The sequence below is a fragment of the Thermothelomyces thermophilus genome, chromosome 2, assembly GCF_000226095.1.
Source record: "Thermothelomyces thermophilus ATCC 42464 chromosome 2, complete sequence".
NCBI lineage: Eukaryota > Fungi > Ascomycota > Sordariomycetes > Sordariales > Chaetomiaceae > Thermothelomyces > Thermothelomyces thermophilus.
The window spans coordinates 2,100,555-2,116,979 of NC_016473.1; the positions used below are offsets into that span (position 1 = coordinate 2,100,555).

At 57.8% G+C, this 16,425-nt stretch overlaps 2 protein-coding genes across 2 annotated transcripts; both read right to left on the bottom strand.

Annotated features, from left to right (window-relative positions):
* Nucleotides 1-247: 247 nt before the first annotated feature.
* On the bottom strand, nucleotides 248-12,395 carry MYCTH_79327 (uncharacterized protein; the record flags this gene model as incomplete). Its single annotated transcript, XM_003661509.1, has 4 exons — nucleotides 248-1,327; nucleotides 1,397-7,816; nucleotides 7,967-12,249; nucleotides 12,341-12,395. 4 exons carry the CDS (start codon nucleotides 12,393-12,395, stop codon nucleotides 641-643), a joined length of 11,445 nt encoding a protein of 3,814 aa, XP_003661557.1. The 3' UTR covers nucleotides 248-640.
* Nucleotides 12,396-13,377: 982 nt separating this feature from the next.
* On the bottom strand, nucleotides 13,378-14,632 carry MYCTH_2301079 (uncharacterized protein). The gene has a single exon (XM_003661510.1). The coding sequence runs from the start codon at nucleotides 14,408-14,410 to the stop codon at nucleotides 13,574-13,576; it is 837 nt and encodes a 278-aa protein (XP_003661558.1). The 5' UTR covers nucleotides 14,411-14,632; the 3' UTR covers nucleotides 13,378-13,573.
* Between the last annotated feature and the right edge of the window lie 1,793 nt (nucleotides 14,633-16,425).

A 16,425-nucleotide genomic window follows, 5' to 3' on the forward strand; every position in this document is an offset into this window, starting at 1 on the left:
TGCAATGGTCGGGAAACCGGTACCCGACAAGTGCTGTAGCCCCGGTTCGGTCCGCCGATCGGTCTCGGGCCGTTCGAACTGCTTGTGGTTTAATTACCTTTTACCCTGCAGACCTACCCTATATCCAAAGTGTGTACGGACTAATCCGTGCATACATAACCTACCTGTATGTATGTAACATAAGGTATGGTAGCTAGCTTATCGAATCAGCGAAACGGAGTATGGCACCTACGTCGGCAATCTAATGCACAGACTAAAGATTCTCATTACATGAGATGGATTGACAAGAGTATAAAAAGCAATGACTTGCAAACACCGCTCGATCCCGGATCCGTTGGTGTGTAACACATCAACACATAAGTCCCCCCACCCGCTTTTTCCGCTCCCTAATCCAGCCTTCCCGGCCGTTGCCCAATGAAAATCAATACAATACAGCATACGGAGTACATGATACAGAATACCGCCAACGCCACGCCATAATATGGCTCACCACCACCCGCTCCAGCACCCGTGCAAGACACCCTCTTGCAGCTGTCCCCGATGCCACCTCCAATCTCATAATCCCACTTCATCCAACCACTGACCTCTTGATTACCACACACACACACACTCCGTCCGTCTCCGCCCGCCGCGAGCTCACTCACAGATACGGCATCCACAGCGCGTCACACATGGCCAAGTTCATGGGGTTGACCGCCTTGGCGATCAGGTCGATCACCGTCTGGTGCGCAGGCAGGTTGCCCGCGGGCGCCTGGGCAAGCGAGACCGCCTTCTTGACAATCATGTCGCTGTTCGCCTGCACCGTCTCGCGCAGCTGGTTCTCCGTGAGCGCCACGCTGCGGTGCGAGCTGGTGAACCAGTACATCATCTCGTCCCGCACAAACAGCGTCAGCGCGTGCTCCAGCTGGAACTCGGGCTCCGTCAGGCACCGCGCGATCGCCATGACCGAGCACGCAAAGATACCCTCGGTCGCCAGCGGTCCCATGAGCGTCTGCAGATTGGGCGTGAGCCGGAACGGCACCGGCTCCTGGTTGTGGAAGTACGGCCGGTTGGCCGCCATGAACGAGATGAGCTCCGAGCCCCAGATATTGCCCGATCCCCGCGCGATGTGCATCTTGTGCGGGTACCGCTTGTCGATGTGCAGCACGTACGTCATGAAGGTCAGCGCCGCCAGCTGGTACGAGAACCGTCGCCGGAAGAGCCAGAACTCGGAGAAGTCGGGGAACGTGCCCTGGAAGTACTCGAGCGCCACCGTGTTGTCCACAAACTTCTCCTGGATCGCCCGCATCACTTCCAGCCGTGCCGTTGCCGCGTGCTCGGCCGGTTTCTGCAACTCGTGCCTGGTGAGCCCACCCTGTCCAGGAACAGAACAAGACAGTCGACGAATGGAACTTACCGGTCCCTTAGTGTCCGCCAGCCCCCTCAACTTCTCCATCGTGTACAGCATCGGCTCGTCCTTTTGGATCCCGTGGCGCCGGCAGTGGTCCTCGTACACTCCCTGCAGCGTGATGTACGTCGTGTCCTCCTGCACGATCCTGATGTGGGGCGCAAGAGGCACCATCAGCGGCAGCGTAAACTGCAGGTCCCTCCGGCGGCTCTCCTTCTTGCTGGCCAGGGTCTGGTTGAGCTGCCGGAAGAGCTGCAGGATGCGCTCCTCGCGCCGGCAGTGCCGCGCTGCAGGGTGCTGCACCGCAAACGTGTGCACGCTGCCGTCGTGACCGCGAATCTGCAGCCGCCGGTGCGACGCCCCTATCGTGCGCACGAGCTCCACGTTGGGCAGGAACCTGTCGATGCGGACGAAATCCTGGTTCTTATCCTTGTGCTGCAGGTACTGGCCCGGCACCTCGACGTCGTCAAACTTCTGGTACCGGAACTCGCTCAGGTGCGGCGAATAATGAGCGAAGCTTTCGAGCGGCACCGGCGACGCCCGCCTGTCGAGCTTCTCCTCGAACTTGTCGCGCCACTTGCGAAGGTTGTGGATGTACTCGTACATGGTCGGCTTGACCTTGACAAAGTCCGCTTCGAACGTGCCACGGATGTGGCTTGGCAGGATTGTCTCGGCAAACCGGGTGATGTTGTTCTCCGTGGCCGAGGGAAGCTTAACATCCCGGGCGTACGACGTCGGCATCCGGCTGACGTAGGCGAGCCCGTCATTCAGGAGGGCAACGATCAACCTATAAGCGTCCTCATCCGGCGGGCACTTGAAGTGCTTCTGAATCTGGTCCACCATAGTCTCCATCGACAGCGCGAGCAAGGGGAAGGCCGTTTTGAGGACGCTCATGATCTCTTCGGTAAGCTCCCACGGCGGCCTCTTTTGTGGTCCACCACTGCCACCGCCACCACCCGTCTGCTCGCCCTGTGCCGTCCCGTTGGTCGCCGGAGGCGGAGCCTTTGGTGTGTTCGCGGCTTCGCCTTCGGGCTTAGCCTCCGTCTTGACTTGTCCGCTCGCGTCCCCGTTGGCCGTGGCCGGTCGAGAGTCGCTGTTGCCAGCGGCGGCCGGATCTTTCTTCGTCAACTGAGGAGAAGCATTCGGCCTGTTGGCCGCGGCCTGTGCCTGTGCACGCCGGGCGCGCTCCTTGGCATCCTGGTTCTTCTTGATGGCGAGCATGTCCTCCCGGTTCGTTCTGAGCTGGAAGTACAGCGCTTGCGGGTAGGTCTTGGCGATCTTGAGGAGGACGTGCTGCACCCGCGGCGACTCCTTGTGCCCGAGGCCGACCAGAAGTTGCGGGATGAACGTGATCCACCACCAGACGAGGATCTCGCCCTTGAAGTCATCGAACCCTGACGCGATCGTGCCGTTCGCATCGTCCAGACTCAGCAACCAGAGGATGCGCGCAATCAGCTTTCGCGACTTGTGATTCTTGTAGCTCGACGCGGCCTGCAGATAGCTCGTGAGGGCCTGCTTGGCCGCTGCCAAGTCTGTCGGGTTCTCCTTGAACTTTCTGTCGTTGAAGTAGCCCCACTCCGCCCATGCCTTAGCCGCCGTGATGTCGAAATAGAGGGCGGTACCGAAGGCGCTGTCGGCTTCATTCTTCTGGTTGAGCTTCTCCAAGAACATGCCCTTCAAAGTGTAGAACTCGGCCTTTTGTGGCGCGCTGAAGTAGTTGAGGTTTGTGTTGTTGATAACGTCCAGCCCGCTCGTTAGCTCATCGGGGTTTTGGTAGTGGCACTTGGCCTGCTCCCTCAGCTTCAGGAACGCCTCCTGAATCTCAATGTTAGGAAGCGTGTAGATGCGGCTCAGCTGGCTAATGCAGACATCCGGCAGCGCGTGCTTCCTGGCGACGTGTGCAAAGCGGTTGATGATCCATGCTGTCTCGTGATATCCCCGGTACGCGAATGAGACCCCGCCCGGATTCTGCGGCTGCGCGGGCACAAGTTGCAGGTAAGTCGCGTTGATGAGCCCGAAAATGTGCTGCCGCCAGGTAACCAGATCTTGCCATGCGACGATATCGTCCCACATGTTGGGAAGTCTATCCCTCCACGACCCGAGCAGCAGCTTCAGCTCGCCAGACTTGACGTCGAGATTGTTGGCGTTGGTGCTGTTCAGACTCTGAGAGATGACGCTGGCATCATGAAGCTCGACGAGCTGCTGAAAGTTCTGAAGAACCGGGATATGAGCTGCTGTGAGACGCTTCGGCAGCTGGTGCCACTTCCTGATGGACAGCTGGATGGCCTCGTCCACGACACGGTTGAAGTCCTGCATGCTTTCCTGCTTGTTGTGTAGCTTCAGCAGGGACATGAACGCCTGGAAGAACGATCGTCTCGGGGTCGGCGCGTCCATGACGCCCTTGATGAGCGTATCCAGCTGGTCGCGGTTCTCCTGGTTCTGCCAGTACTCCGGGTTCCGCCACGCGCACTCCAGGAGCAGATCTTGGAAGTTCTCGTGCTTGGCAAAGTCCTGGAGGATCTCCCACTGCTGGAGCTTCTGGGCGCAGAGCACCCAGTGGTCCTCCCAGAGCATGTACTCCGACTCAGAGAAGGGAATCACGCCCGTCCTGGCTTTGATCTGAGCCGTCTCATACATCCGCTGGGCCTTTTCCCACATGCCGTGTTGCTCGTACGACAGCGCCGCATTCGTTTCCACAAACTGGCAGCGGCGACGCCACGTCCCGTAGAACAAATCGTCCTCGCCAAGAGACGCGTAGAGATCGACCAGCGCGTCCAGGTTGCTCTCTCGCACGGTCGCAGAGTCGATTTCCGGCTTGATGGCCGAGTTCTCGAGTTGGTAGAGCGCCGTGTACCACGCGTCATACGTCTTGGCTTCGAACTTGAGGACGTGCGGGGGGATCTTGCAGTGCGGCCAGGTTCTCACGGCTCCCGTCAGCAGTGATTGCACTACATTTGGCCGCTTGTCCATCTGACGCGAGTGGTAGTCCTTCGTGAGCAGCGCCACCAGGCCGCGTTCGAGGTCCGGCCTATCCTCCTTCGCTGTTGCAGACCAGAACATCGGGAACAGCGTCACCCAAAGCTCGTTCGCAAAGTTGGGATCGATGTGCTGCAGCTGAGTGATAGGTTCGAGGATATCTCGGACCCTGACGTCGCCAAGCTCGGCCATGAAGCGCCGGTGGTTCGCCATAAAGGATTCGTACTTGTCGTCGCTGATCAGCGTCGGTTCGCGGTTGTCCTTGGTGTAGGGACCGAACAGCTGGGAAAGCTGCAGCGTCCGGAAATCCTCATGGTGAAGCTGGATGACCGGGCTCATGTCCACGCCACCCAAGAGGAGCTGGGACGCCTGCGCTAGCCAGTAAGAGTCTGCCAGGGTGTCCCAGTTCTGCCCCAGGATGACATAGGCCAATCGCGCGCTTGCGGTCTTGGAGAGGCATTTGTCGAAGATGGTCATGAACTTGTTGCGCATCTCGACATCGAGAGCCCGGGTACCAATGAGGAACGCGTGCTCCATGCGAACCGTCAACTCCGTCCGCGTGATCTTGGGGTCTTCGTAGATCCGAAGGACGAGTCGGAGGAACTTCATTAGCATGTGCGGATCCTGGCGGTGCTCAAAAGAGATCATCTTGTGCAGAACCGCCGTCTTCTCCTTCAGCGTGGGCCACGTTCCTTCGGAGCGGAAGACCCAGCCCTCCACCATCTCCAATATCCTCTCACATAGACGCACATGCAGTGACTTCTCGACGATGGTTGCCAGGACGCTCAGGAAGGGACGCCTGTTGTCCCCGAGGATGTCCATGCGCATGGCAGTGACCTCGATCGCCTTGAGGATTAGGTTCGTCTGGATCTCGAGGTCGTAGGGGTTCATCTCGGTCGGCGCGTTCGGATCTTGCTGCGCCCGCATACCACTGGCCTGATGCGCCAATGCCGCGTAGTGAGAGACGTGATCGCGGGCGAGCTTTGACTGCAGCGACTTCATGATGGAGGGTATGTGCTGGTCAATGGCGGACGGCTTGCGAGATCCAAGGGACCACAAAAGGTTGATGCCGGACACGTAATTCGATGCGGCCATGCTCTCCGTGGCGATGCTGGAGAAGAAAGTGATGATCTCCGAGGTTTGCGTTTCTGATTCACCGTCGGCATCCGCATCCTCCATCGGGACGTCTTCCGGAACGGCGTCCAGGATGCGTTTCACGATCGGCTTGATGTCCCGGTCGCCGTCGTACTCCCTATCCGCCACGTGTAGGCAGTCCTGGATCTCGGGATTCTCGGACCTCAGGCACTTCTCCAAGATCTTCTGTATCTGGGGCATGTTCTTGAGGATCCACTCATTAGACTTGAAGTTGAGGATGATGCGGACAACCTGCAACGTGTTGATGATGTTAGTGATGAATTTATCATCAACCTTGTCCGTGTCCGAAGGATCGGCGGCGAGAAGGCTTGCAGACTTCTCGCTGGCCAATACCACGTCGGTGACATTGGGGAACAGATCGACGTCCAGGTCTCCCCAGTATTGCGGTTGAAGGAGGTTATACAAGAGAGTCATGGCCTTCTTGCACAAGTCCGGCGCCTGCGAAGGCAGCACTGGTAAGGCAGGATCGCGCGGCTTAGCGGATGGGAGCGGATACCGCTCGTTCAGCTGCGCGATGAACTCCACCAAGTACTTGATCATCTTTTGGCGGCCCACCGCGGGGATCTGGAACTCTGCCTTCTCCGGCTGTCGCACCGCCGAAGGAGACGATGCCTGCTGATCCTCTAGCTTGCGCTTCTTGGTGTTGGGTGACTCGGATGCAGCGCGGAGTGGCTCGCTCATCTTTCCCTCCACACGTCGCTCTTCCCACTGCCAGATCAGCCACATCATGTTGAGCGCGAGCTTCCGGCTCTCGTTGGACGGATTGGGCGGCGATGCCACTTTGCGGAGGCATTGAATGATCAGCATGGCGAACTTGTCCCTAGTGTGGTAGAACAGATCCGGGTGCCGGACGAGGAAGTGGAAGATGCACGTCATCTGCTGCACGTTCTGGCTCTCCTCGGCGAGAATACGCCGCGGTGCGACCGCCCAGACGGGGTTGCGGTCAGTCAGTGCCGTGTTGCACCTCTTAGGCATAACCGGTGCCATCAGTTCCAAGGCCTGGGTGACGAGCGCGCGGCCCTCGTTCTGGTTCGTCTTCAGCAGGGAGAAATAGATCTGGGTGACAATCTTGGCCGGCGTCTCGTGGTGGGCGATGAAATAGCCTATCACCACGTACGCCGCGTGCTTGTTGATGACGTCGTCGAGCCGAATGTAGGTCCAGCCAAACTTGATGAAATCCTTTCGGGCATCGTGCAAGACGGTGTGGTGATATTTGACGATCATGGCGGAAAGCTGAAGCACCTCCATGCGGGTGTGGTCGATCCGCGGTTGCAACAGGTCTTCCTGGGGGTCAGGCAAGTTGACCTTCCAGATCTTGGTGTTGATCGAGTCAATAATGGCCTTGTCGAGGAAGCGTGGGCCCCTGCCAGGTTCGCCGCGGTTCCAGTGCCGCATCACATCCATTGCTACAATCGGATTGACAATGTTGTGGAGCAGATACCATTTGGTTCGCTGCGATGCGCTCTTGCCGGCGTAAATATCAAGACAGCGAAGCACGGTGGTCTTCCAGAAGTCGATCGAGTCGCTGCAGATGATGTGTTTGTATATGTGCGACAGCACGGCCGGCGTCTCGCGGAAATCATCGGCCGTAATGCCCTCGATGAGAGCAAAGAGCGAGTCCAGATCGCCGGGATTTCGCCCCAAAGCCTTGGTCAAGATGGTCATGAGCTGCTCCGAGGCCTGATGGGCCGGAAGCCGGAGAACCGGCGGCAGGCTGTTGGCTTTCAAGTTCCGTTCCAGCTCCTTTCCGACCTGCTTCAGCCAATCAATGTGCTCCTTGTTGTCCAACCACGACAGGGTGCCGGGAAACTGGCACAGGGCATCCAACATGTTGATGGTGTTGACGATCGCGATGAATTTGGTCTCCTTGCCCTGGGTGACGATATTATTGCACGTCCTGATGATGAACTCGACGTTTGCGGCGCCATAGTCTCGGAGCACTTGGCTGTCAGGATGCCGGAGCACCTGGGACAGGAACCGGCCGTACCTCAACTCCTCAAGCTTGCCCAGGGTGAAGGCCCAGACGTCTGACGGGTACTTGTTGAGGTACTTGTACAGGGGCAGGCGGAACGGGCTGTGGTGCGTCCTGCGCAGCTTCTCCTCCAGGTCGAGGACGTTGTCGATGACCCGCTCCTTGAACTGCTTGGCGGCGTCAGGAAGCAGATGGAAGATGTTGAAGACGGCGGCGATAACCTTTAAGGAGTTGTGCTGCTCGAAAAAGGTGAAGGAGACCTGTTGGAGGAAGTTGGGCTCGGCAATGAGCTTGACGTGCTCGAGGAGGCGCGCCCCAATCTCCACCTTGAAGTAGGTCGTCAACAGCCGCAGCAGTCGGCCGAGGTTGTCCAGGCTGTGAACCGTCAAGCGTTTAGCATCCTGCAGACTGGCAAGGACGGGCCGGAGACCCGACTGAAGGAGATCCTTAGGCAATTTGCTAGTCATCTGCAGGACCGTCCTCAGTGCGTCGTTGGCCGCTTCGATTGTCGACTGAGAGTCGGAATACAGACATTTGAAGAAGACCGAGACGACCTTGAGCCTCGTGGGATTGTTGGGACCGCTCCCGAATTCGTCAAAGCTCATCGCGCTGCTGAGAATCTTGATACAGGCCACGCGAAGATTGACAATGAAGTTATGTGTCCTGAACTCGAGCATCTTCCCAGCCAGAGACTCGTCGCTGGCGTCTGCCAAAGCCAACGACTCCATCAGAAGACGATTCAGGTTCTCGTCAAAGGCGACAAAGCCGCGCTTCAACGACATGTAGTAGGTGACGGCGTCGATGAAGCCGATCTGGATGGCGAAGGGCAAAGCCCGCAGAGGCTTTGCGTAGATAGGCTGCAGCAGATGCTTGCGATGGGGCTCGAGGAGCTCCCAGACCTCGGCCCCGGCGGCCTTCGCAATCAGCTCCAGAGACCTCCTCGCCGTGTCTCGGACGTGCCGGTTCATGTGCGAGAGCTCCCCGTTGAGCATCATGACGATCTGGGCAATCCGGGAAGGTTTCGGAGAAGGCTGTGGCGGCTGGGTCCCCGCCGCGGGTGGAGCGAAGATGCAGTCAGCCTTCTTAACGTTTTTGGTGAGTCGAGTGAGGAGTATCTCGAGCGTGACCTGTGCCGATCGCCGTGTCTTTTCGGGCAGATCCTGGGGCATGTCCTTGATGACGTACATAAGGGCACGGACGAACTCGATCTGCTTCGCCGCTACCCATAGATCGCCAAGCTCAACTTCGGTCAGCAGAGCCTTGATCCCCAATGTCCCGCCCGTCTTGGTAAACCACTCCTCTTCATAGCAGCCGTGGCAGAACGTAGCAGCCAGGCTGTTGAAGAAGGACAGACGGGCGACGTGTGAGGGCGATCCGAATATGATGACGGCCGAGTTGTACATCTCCTTAATGAGACGTTCAGCCGCGTCGCGGATGTCGGGATTCTCGGAAGCCAGAGACTCCAATATGGCGTCGGAGAGGACCCTGTTGTCGACGAATAGAGGGCCTTCGCCCAGCTTCGTATCGAAGGGGCTGTAGGCCTTCTTCATTTCGACCAAAGCCCGCCCCACCTCGATGATGGTGAAGTGGCGAGCGAGGTTCAGCAGCAGCGCATCCACCTCGGCCTTGAAGTCGGGGATGGACTGGGCATACAGGAGAGCCTTGAGCAGGCGCTTTAGCAGATTCTCCTCGTCGTGCTTCTTGGCCATTGACCGCTCGCGCTCCGAAGTCTCAAAGACGGAGATGTCTACATCCTTGTTGCGGTTAATCAGGTCCTGCGCCTGAAGGCGAACAAGACGCGGAAGATCGTCCGGAAGGTTCTCGTAGCCGACCCGAAGTTTGACCTGGGCGATGATCAGATTCAGGGCCTGTCTCTTGTAATACGGGTCGTATTGCTTCGCGGGCGATGGCAGTTGCCCCTTGACTGGCTTCGGCACCTCCATCAACTTCTGGATGGCCAGCTCGATTCCGAGATGTGCCGGAAAGGCCCTGTCTCGCTTCGACCCGATGAGCCGGACATCGAAGCTGGACCGATCATCGACGTATTGCTGGAAGGTGACGGGCAGGGCGTCCGTCATGAACTTCCGATTGCGACCACCCAGCTTCCCGAGAATCCGGAGCGTGGTGTGAGCGTGGAAGTGGCTGTACGGGTGGGGCTTGAGGTGGTCAAAGAGGGCCGTCATGAGCTCGTCGATGACAGGCGCCATGATCGGATCCAGATAGTCGGCGGTGAGATTATCAACGCACAATTCGAGAGTACGCAGCCCCTGGCCGACAAGGTCTGTGCCCGCGCGTAGCGCTACGACTAGCGGGCGCATGAGGAAGCTGAGATGGGGCAGGAGGTTGCTCAGACGGGCCGGTACCGTGAGGCAGAGCTCCACGTAGAGGTCGCGCTCGGCGGGCTTGCGAGCCGCCAACAGGAGGTTGTTGAGGACGTCGAGGAGCATCTCGAGAAGCGGCAGTATCTGCTTGTAGAGGTGCTCGAACTTGCCGCCGCCAATGCTCCGGAACAGCGACCTCAGCAGCAGGAAGTAATTCATCGGCTCCTCTGCCTTGGTCGACAGCTCGATGGACTTGGTCACAATGTCGACGACGTGGGGGAGCAGCACCTGCTCGTTCTGAGAAGCAAAGAGGGTGACCGCCATGAACGCCAATTTGAAGAGTCGGAGCAGGATGGAGGACTTCTTGATGTCGGCCGAGCCGACGTCCTCGATGCGCTCCATCAAGAAGCGCAGCAGCATGCCGCAGAAGCTGGGGCTGGTAGCCTCACTAGCAAGGAAAAACTGGGGTATGTGAAGGAGGGCGGTATGCTCATGAATCATGTCGTAAAGTCGTGGGATCTCCTGCTGGAACACCTCGTGAAACGTGGCAGGGTCGATGCAGTGGAAGACGGTGGCAAACGTCTCGAGGAGCTCCTTTTCTTCTTTGCTGCTCGAGATCATGTAGAAATTGGCCATGTATTCGACCGGCGAGCTATACGGCGACTCGGCGGCCGGCTTCTCGATCTCGTAGTACCGGAACACGTAGGCACCTTCGCGAAACAGCTTGATGATGACCTTGACCTCCTCCGCCGTGAAGCCGTAGGCGACATCCTTCCAGTGGGCGGGCGCGTGGGTCAGGTCCACAACACCCTCCTGATTGCAGCTCTTTAGCTGGTAGAAGGTGTTCTTCAGGCCGGTCATCAGGTTCCGGAAGAGGAACTTGTTGTCGACAACGGGGTCGCCGGCGCGGTCGCGGGACGCCTTGATCGGCATCGCGTTGAAGATGTCGATCTCGTCCCACTCCGGCGGGTGCTCCTTGTCAGGAAGGTACGTCTCGGGAGCGCCCTCGGCCGCCTGCTGAGCGTATTGCTTGGAGAGCTTGACGGCGTTCGGATATTGCCTGTTCATGGCGGCAAACTTGTCCGCGATCGCGTTGAGGATCATGATGAGGTAGTGCCGCGCATCAACTTTGTTGGGCATCCGGGCGATGAACTCGGCCATGTTGAGGAGGAGCTTCGCGCTCATGGTCTGGAAGCTTGTTCCCGGAAAGTTGTCCTGGAGGTTTCGCGTGTAGACCTCGACCGTCTTGCGGATCTGCTCGGGCGAGAGATGGTCGCGAACGTGGTGGATAAGGTCGGCCAGCATGCTGTACGCAAGCGGCCGCATGGTCTCGTGCACCGTCAAGCCGTCGCCGATGAGCGTCCGCTCGTCCAACAGGTCGTCAATCTTGGGAATGAAGATCTTCCGGAAATTGAAGTTGATGATGTGCCGAATGGCCACCAGCAACTCCTTGCGGGCTCCCGACTTTTCCCGGGGACAGTCTTTCAAGAGGCGGACGATGATCTCCGGGAGGGAGGGCAGGAAGTCCGTGAGCTGGCCAGAGTATTGCCGGAGCAGGTACGCCAAGAAGCTCATAGTCTTGACTTGGGCGGTGATGAACTCCCCAAACGCAGCCCGGTTCTTGATATTGGGGCTGACGCCGGTATGAATGGTGCCGCGGGCAGCGGCGTCCTTGTGCGCCTGGTCCTGGGCCCGCGCCTGGCAGAGGAGAGCCTGCTTGATCAGGGGCACGAAGGCCTTGACGTTCTGCGCGACGCTCGAGCGGTAGACCTGGAATATGGAGACGACAATGATGGGACACTCTGCCAGCACCTTGAATGACTGCATACCCTTCAGTAGGGTGCGGTTCGACTGCTGGCTGGCGTCGGCGCTGAAATCGGGGGCTCCCGTCGCAACGGGCGAGGCCGCCCTCGGAGACTGCTGGTGCGGCATGAAGGTGGTCTGGGTGCTGCCAGGCGTCGAAGGCGGCCCCGGCGCGGTGGGCGCGGCGGTGTTGTCCAGTTGTTCGCGGACGACCTTGTCGAGCTGCTCAAACAGCTCCTGGATCAGGGATAGGAAGGCCTGTACCTTGTTGCCCATGATCTTATGTTGGTGCCGCATGATGTCCGAGATGACCTTGACGGACAGCACAGCATTGTCCTCGTTGTCATTGCGCACCAGCTGCATCAACAGATCCACCACCTCCTCCGCGTACGGTTCGAAAGGTTCGGGCGGGGACGGCGCCGTGGGTAACCGGTGGAAGATCTCGAGAACGCAGTTTCGCAGTTTCTGTGCATTGGCCTGGTCGGGCGTGGATGTCTGGAGCACGCATGGCTGGCGGAGGATGCTGATGAATGTGGGCATTACCCGCTTGAGGAAGATCGGGTAACCCGGGCCGGTGGTGTAGTGGTCGAGGCTGTCGCGCAGCGCCGATGCTGCCTCGACCTTGACCCGAGGCTCTGCAGAAATTGCATCATGATTAGTCTCAGAGAGCGCGTTTCCGGCTGGCGGAGCCGGGGACGCAGACGGGGGCGGACTGGGGAAACCTACCGGTCTCCGGGGCACTAAGCTTCCTCACCACATCCTCTATGAGACTGCTCGCCATGGTTGCGACATCCACCCTCGCGGGCGGTATGGCGACAGCTTAAACCACCCCTGCCCGTACGGAGGAAGTGCAAGTACTCGTACCCGGTTGCAGCAGATTCAAAGTTCGTCGATGGCGGGCGGCTGGGAATGCTGCGACGCAGTGCATCCAGGTGGTAGTCGACTCCGATGCGAACTACTTTTGCTTCTCTGTCCCTACACTCAACGGCACTTGCTTGAATATCGGCAATAGGCGACGAGGCTTGATAGTCCGAGGTAGTTCTCGTCAGAAAAGACCGGAATTTTTTTTATTCTCTCCGCCGCCGATGAGATGGGGAGAACCGCATTGATGGTTTATTTCAAGGTGGGCGGGAGGGGGTGGTGAGTGGTGCCCACGACATTTATTCTCGAGGAGCTCCAAGATAAGGCTGCGCTTCGCGCTGCGCGCTTGCCCGAGAAAAATCCCAGGAACATGAAAGCTGGGGGATGCTGCCGCGAAATCAAAATGCGCTAGGCATGCAACATTTATATTCCGACGCTAGCACGCCGCAGGGTGAAATCCTATTCGTTGGAAGGTCTGAAGTGGGTCCATGCTTTTCCATCTAAACACCGCCGTGTGCGTAGCAGAGCAAGCACCTCCCCACCTGTTGGCAACGTCTTCTCATCTTATCAGTCAGGGCCCCGCGTTGAACTTTCTTCCAGTGCGTGCAAGCCAAAACCTACGTTAGGTTCCCGAGGCCTGGGAGTTTTCGACTCACGCGGCATCCACAAAGGGGTGCTCACAGAGCAATTGCATAGCAGCAAGTGAGAACCATCAACAGGTGGGTGCGTGACTGTTTTTAGAAGGAGAGTGACACTGGTATTCTTGAGGAAATAGCCATGCTCAACGACCACCCATTCCCGTCTCTACCCAAACTCTTGGAAAGAATCTGACAGCCAAAAAGAGCGTCTAGACACCTTAAGAAAGAAAGTCCCCATGTCCCCATCAAAGCATATGTCCACCACGAATGACCAGTTTTCTACCCAAACGAGTGTGTTCTGTCCCTCGAGCTCAATGGACTACCCAGCCAAGCTGAACGAGTGGCGCGGACGGGCGTTTCTGGTTCTGTGTACTTCCTAAAGTACAGTACCTAGGTAATCCGTACAGCGCAAAAGAAAGGGATCCCCCAGCCATCTAGCCTGCCCGCAGCCTGTGAGGTCTTAGGCGTTCCAGGTGGGACGGCGGCCGCGGACAGCAGGAGTCGGGGCGGCCCCTGCGGCAGGGGTAGCACTGCTGGCGTTTCCGCCGGAGCCCGAGACACCGGAGGCAGCACCGCATTCGCCTTGCAGGGGAACCAAATCGGTCCAGCCCGGGATGGTTTCGACCGACTTACCGGGGTTGGGATATTCGTAGTACTTCCCCTCCTCGGTCGCGCAGGTTCCTCCGATGGACGGGATGTTGGCAATGACCATGTCGGGCAGCGCAGCCAGAGCCGACTCGCTACCGCCGTCGCCGGTGATCTCAACCGGGGCGCATGCCATATAAAACTCGCGGTTGCCGATAGTGTTGATCCATGTCCAGGCGAGGGTGGCCTTGCCACTGGGGAGATCCTCCGGGATCGTGAACTCATACTTATCCGGGGTGTCCATCTGGGCATTATCGGGCTTTATATTGCAGGCGTTGATATTTTGTGCGCTGCAATCCGGGATCGTCTCGGCCCTGGCGGGGCAGCCACCTTGAATCGAGTGAATGACCTTGAAGGAGCTCTGAGCGGTCGGGTTTTCGTCGTAGGTGATGGACACTTGGCAGGAGCCACCCCCATGAACGGCAGACCCCTGGAAGGCTAGCTGCTGCTTAGAACCCTTTGCCATCTGGGTTGGCGTTCCCTGATAACCGCCCCCATTGCCGTTGTGGCAGGGATAGTCGCTGCCAGCCTCTAGGAGTGGGCTGGGGCCCTGGTCAGGGTTGGTAAAAGGGGCGGGCGACACTAGTCTTATGTGAGCCTCGGTGAGGACAGCAAGCCCACCGGCCAAGATAAAGAACTTGAGAGAAAACATGTTGGCACAGTGTGTGGAGGGAGACCTGGAGCTGGATTCAGATTAGAGATACCGGAAAGGAGTGTGGTGCTGGCTCGATCAACGAGGTCCGCAATCAAAAAAGACTTTATAAAATGGGTGTTGCACCAGGCAATGCCGAAGAAAGAAATCTTGGAGGAAAGGAATGGTGTGAATGGATGACGAGAGAGCGTGAGGAATGGGCAATCCGCAAATGACCTCGAGGACAGGATTCAAGGCCTTTCTTAAATCTTCCGAGGGACGAACTGGCTGGTCTCCAAAAGCCGGGAGCGAGGCCCGGCGCTGGGCCGATTGGAGGCGACATAAGCCGGCGTGAAGCCATTCAGGAAACACATCTTCAGACATCAGTGGCCCTATCGGACGAAGTCCAAAACAGGGCGCGCCGCATAGTGCAACGGTGGGAGTTTGGCCAAAGTCAAAAGTCTTCTGCAGCGCTCCGTCAGACAAGGTCGCACTTGTCGCGGCTGCGGTTCTGATGGAACTCGAAGCAGCATGGGAAAGGTTTGGACCCCCTCCCCCCCCCAGGAGGCCGACCTGGAGATGTCTGGAGCGCCACAAACCACCCGGTTCAACGACCAAGGTACTGTGGGCCACATCAGCTCATGCTTGGTGAGTTTTCTGACAGCAAACTCGTTGCTAAGGGGTTCAGGAACTCCTAGCCAACTGGCCTCGAATTTTTCTTTTGGCAGGACAACCGGCCATTTCACATCTGCTTCAACCGCGACACAGCGGCCAATACGAGAGTTATCGGCTTTGACAGCGACGAAAAAACGGGGCCAGATTTGTCACGGCAGCGCTTAAATTTTAGCAAGTCTTCCGAGTTCAGGCGATTGCTTGACAGCGACAGAAGATTAAGGTGATGTAAGATGATGGATCAGGCCAAGTTACAAGTGTGGCCGTGGGCCCCGACAGAAGACCGAATCCGCATGCCACAGCGGCGCGGCAGGGGCCACCCTCAGGAACGGCCGTCAACGGCAAGTGCCTGTGGGGACCGGGAGATCGACCTCGTTAACTCAATCAGGTAATCTTGGCGACCGGCTAACAATGGGGCCGTGGATTGGGCCTTGAGTTCGGTTGGGCCGTTGGGGCGCCGTCGATCTGCCGCGTCAAAAGGCCAAGCCAGTGTATAATGCAGGCGTGTACTGTATGGACTATGATACATGCGTTCCTCAAGCAACCTGAAGATTGAGGGCAGATGTAACTCAAGAATGTGCCAGAGGCAATAGACCCGTCAGTTGTGGCGAACTGGTGGTGCCTTCCAGACCTCGGCTTTGGAGATGTTGAATTGTCCCATCCCTTGAATGTTCCCATGTAACCCAGGTAAATGCACCTCCGCATGAGAATGTGTACGCGGTAACATAATTAAGGGTATGAGCGAAAGAAGATTTCTGTGTGACAAAGAGACTCCTGCGCCAAAACTTACCTCTACCTACCTAGGTGATGCACAACCATCGCAAAAACACCCAGGTAACCCAGAATCCAACCCTCTGTTCTGAAAACGCTTGAGGACAATGACTAGACTATGTGCGTCTGCCCATCAGCGTAGACTTCATTATTTTGAGTCTGTTCGATTCTTCTCAGCCATCACATTTTTCTCCCGTCCATCCTCTGCATCCCAGATCGAGTTCGCTTGACCACAAATGGCGCATTTCGACCACGCAGATGACGTGAACCCTCTCGCAAAATGTAATTAATTATGCTACAGCTCGGTGGCTGCAGATCAGTACAGCTCAGAAAGGCTGCAATGGTACGACACCACAGCGGTATTCGCGCCGTGGGCGGCACTCCTGGACCAACTGGTACGGTCTGCAGAAGTAGGTGATAAAAGCGTTGATTGTTCCAAGTGCCTCTGGCACTTGGAGATGCTGTCTAAATACATGTCAACATCCTGGCTTGTCATCCCTGTTGGTGGGTCAGCCAGATCTGACCCACTGGCAGTCAAATACTGTAACAAGGAGGGTCGAGGTCGGGTACAAGGGGTTCGAGGAAGCCGTGGC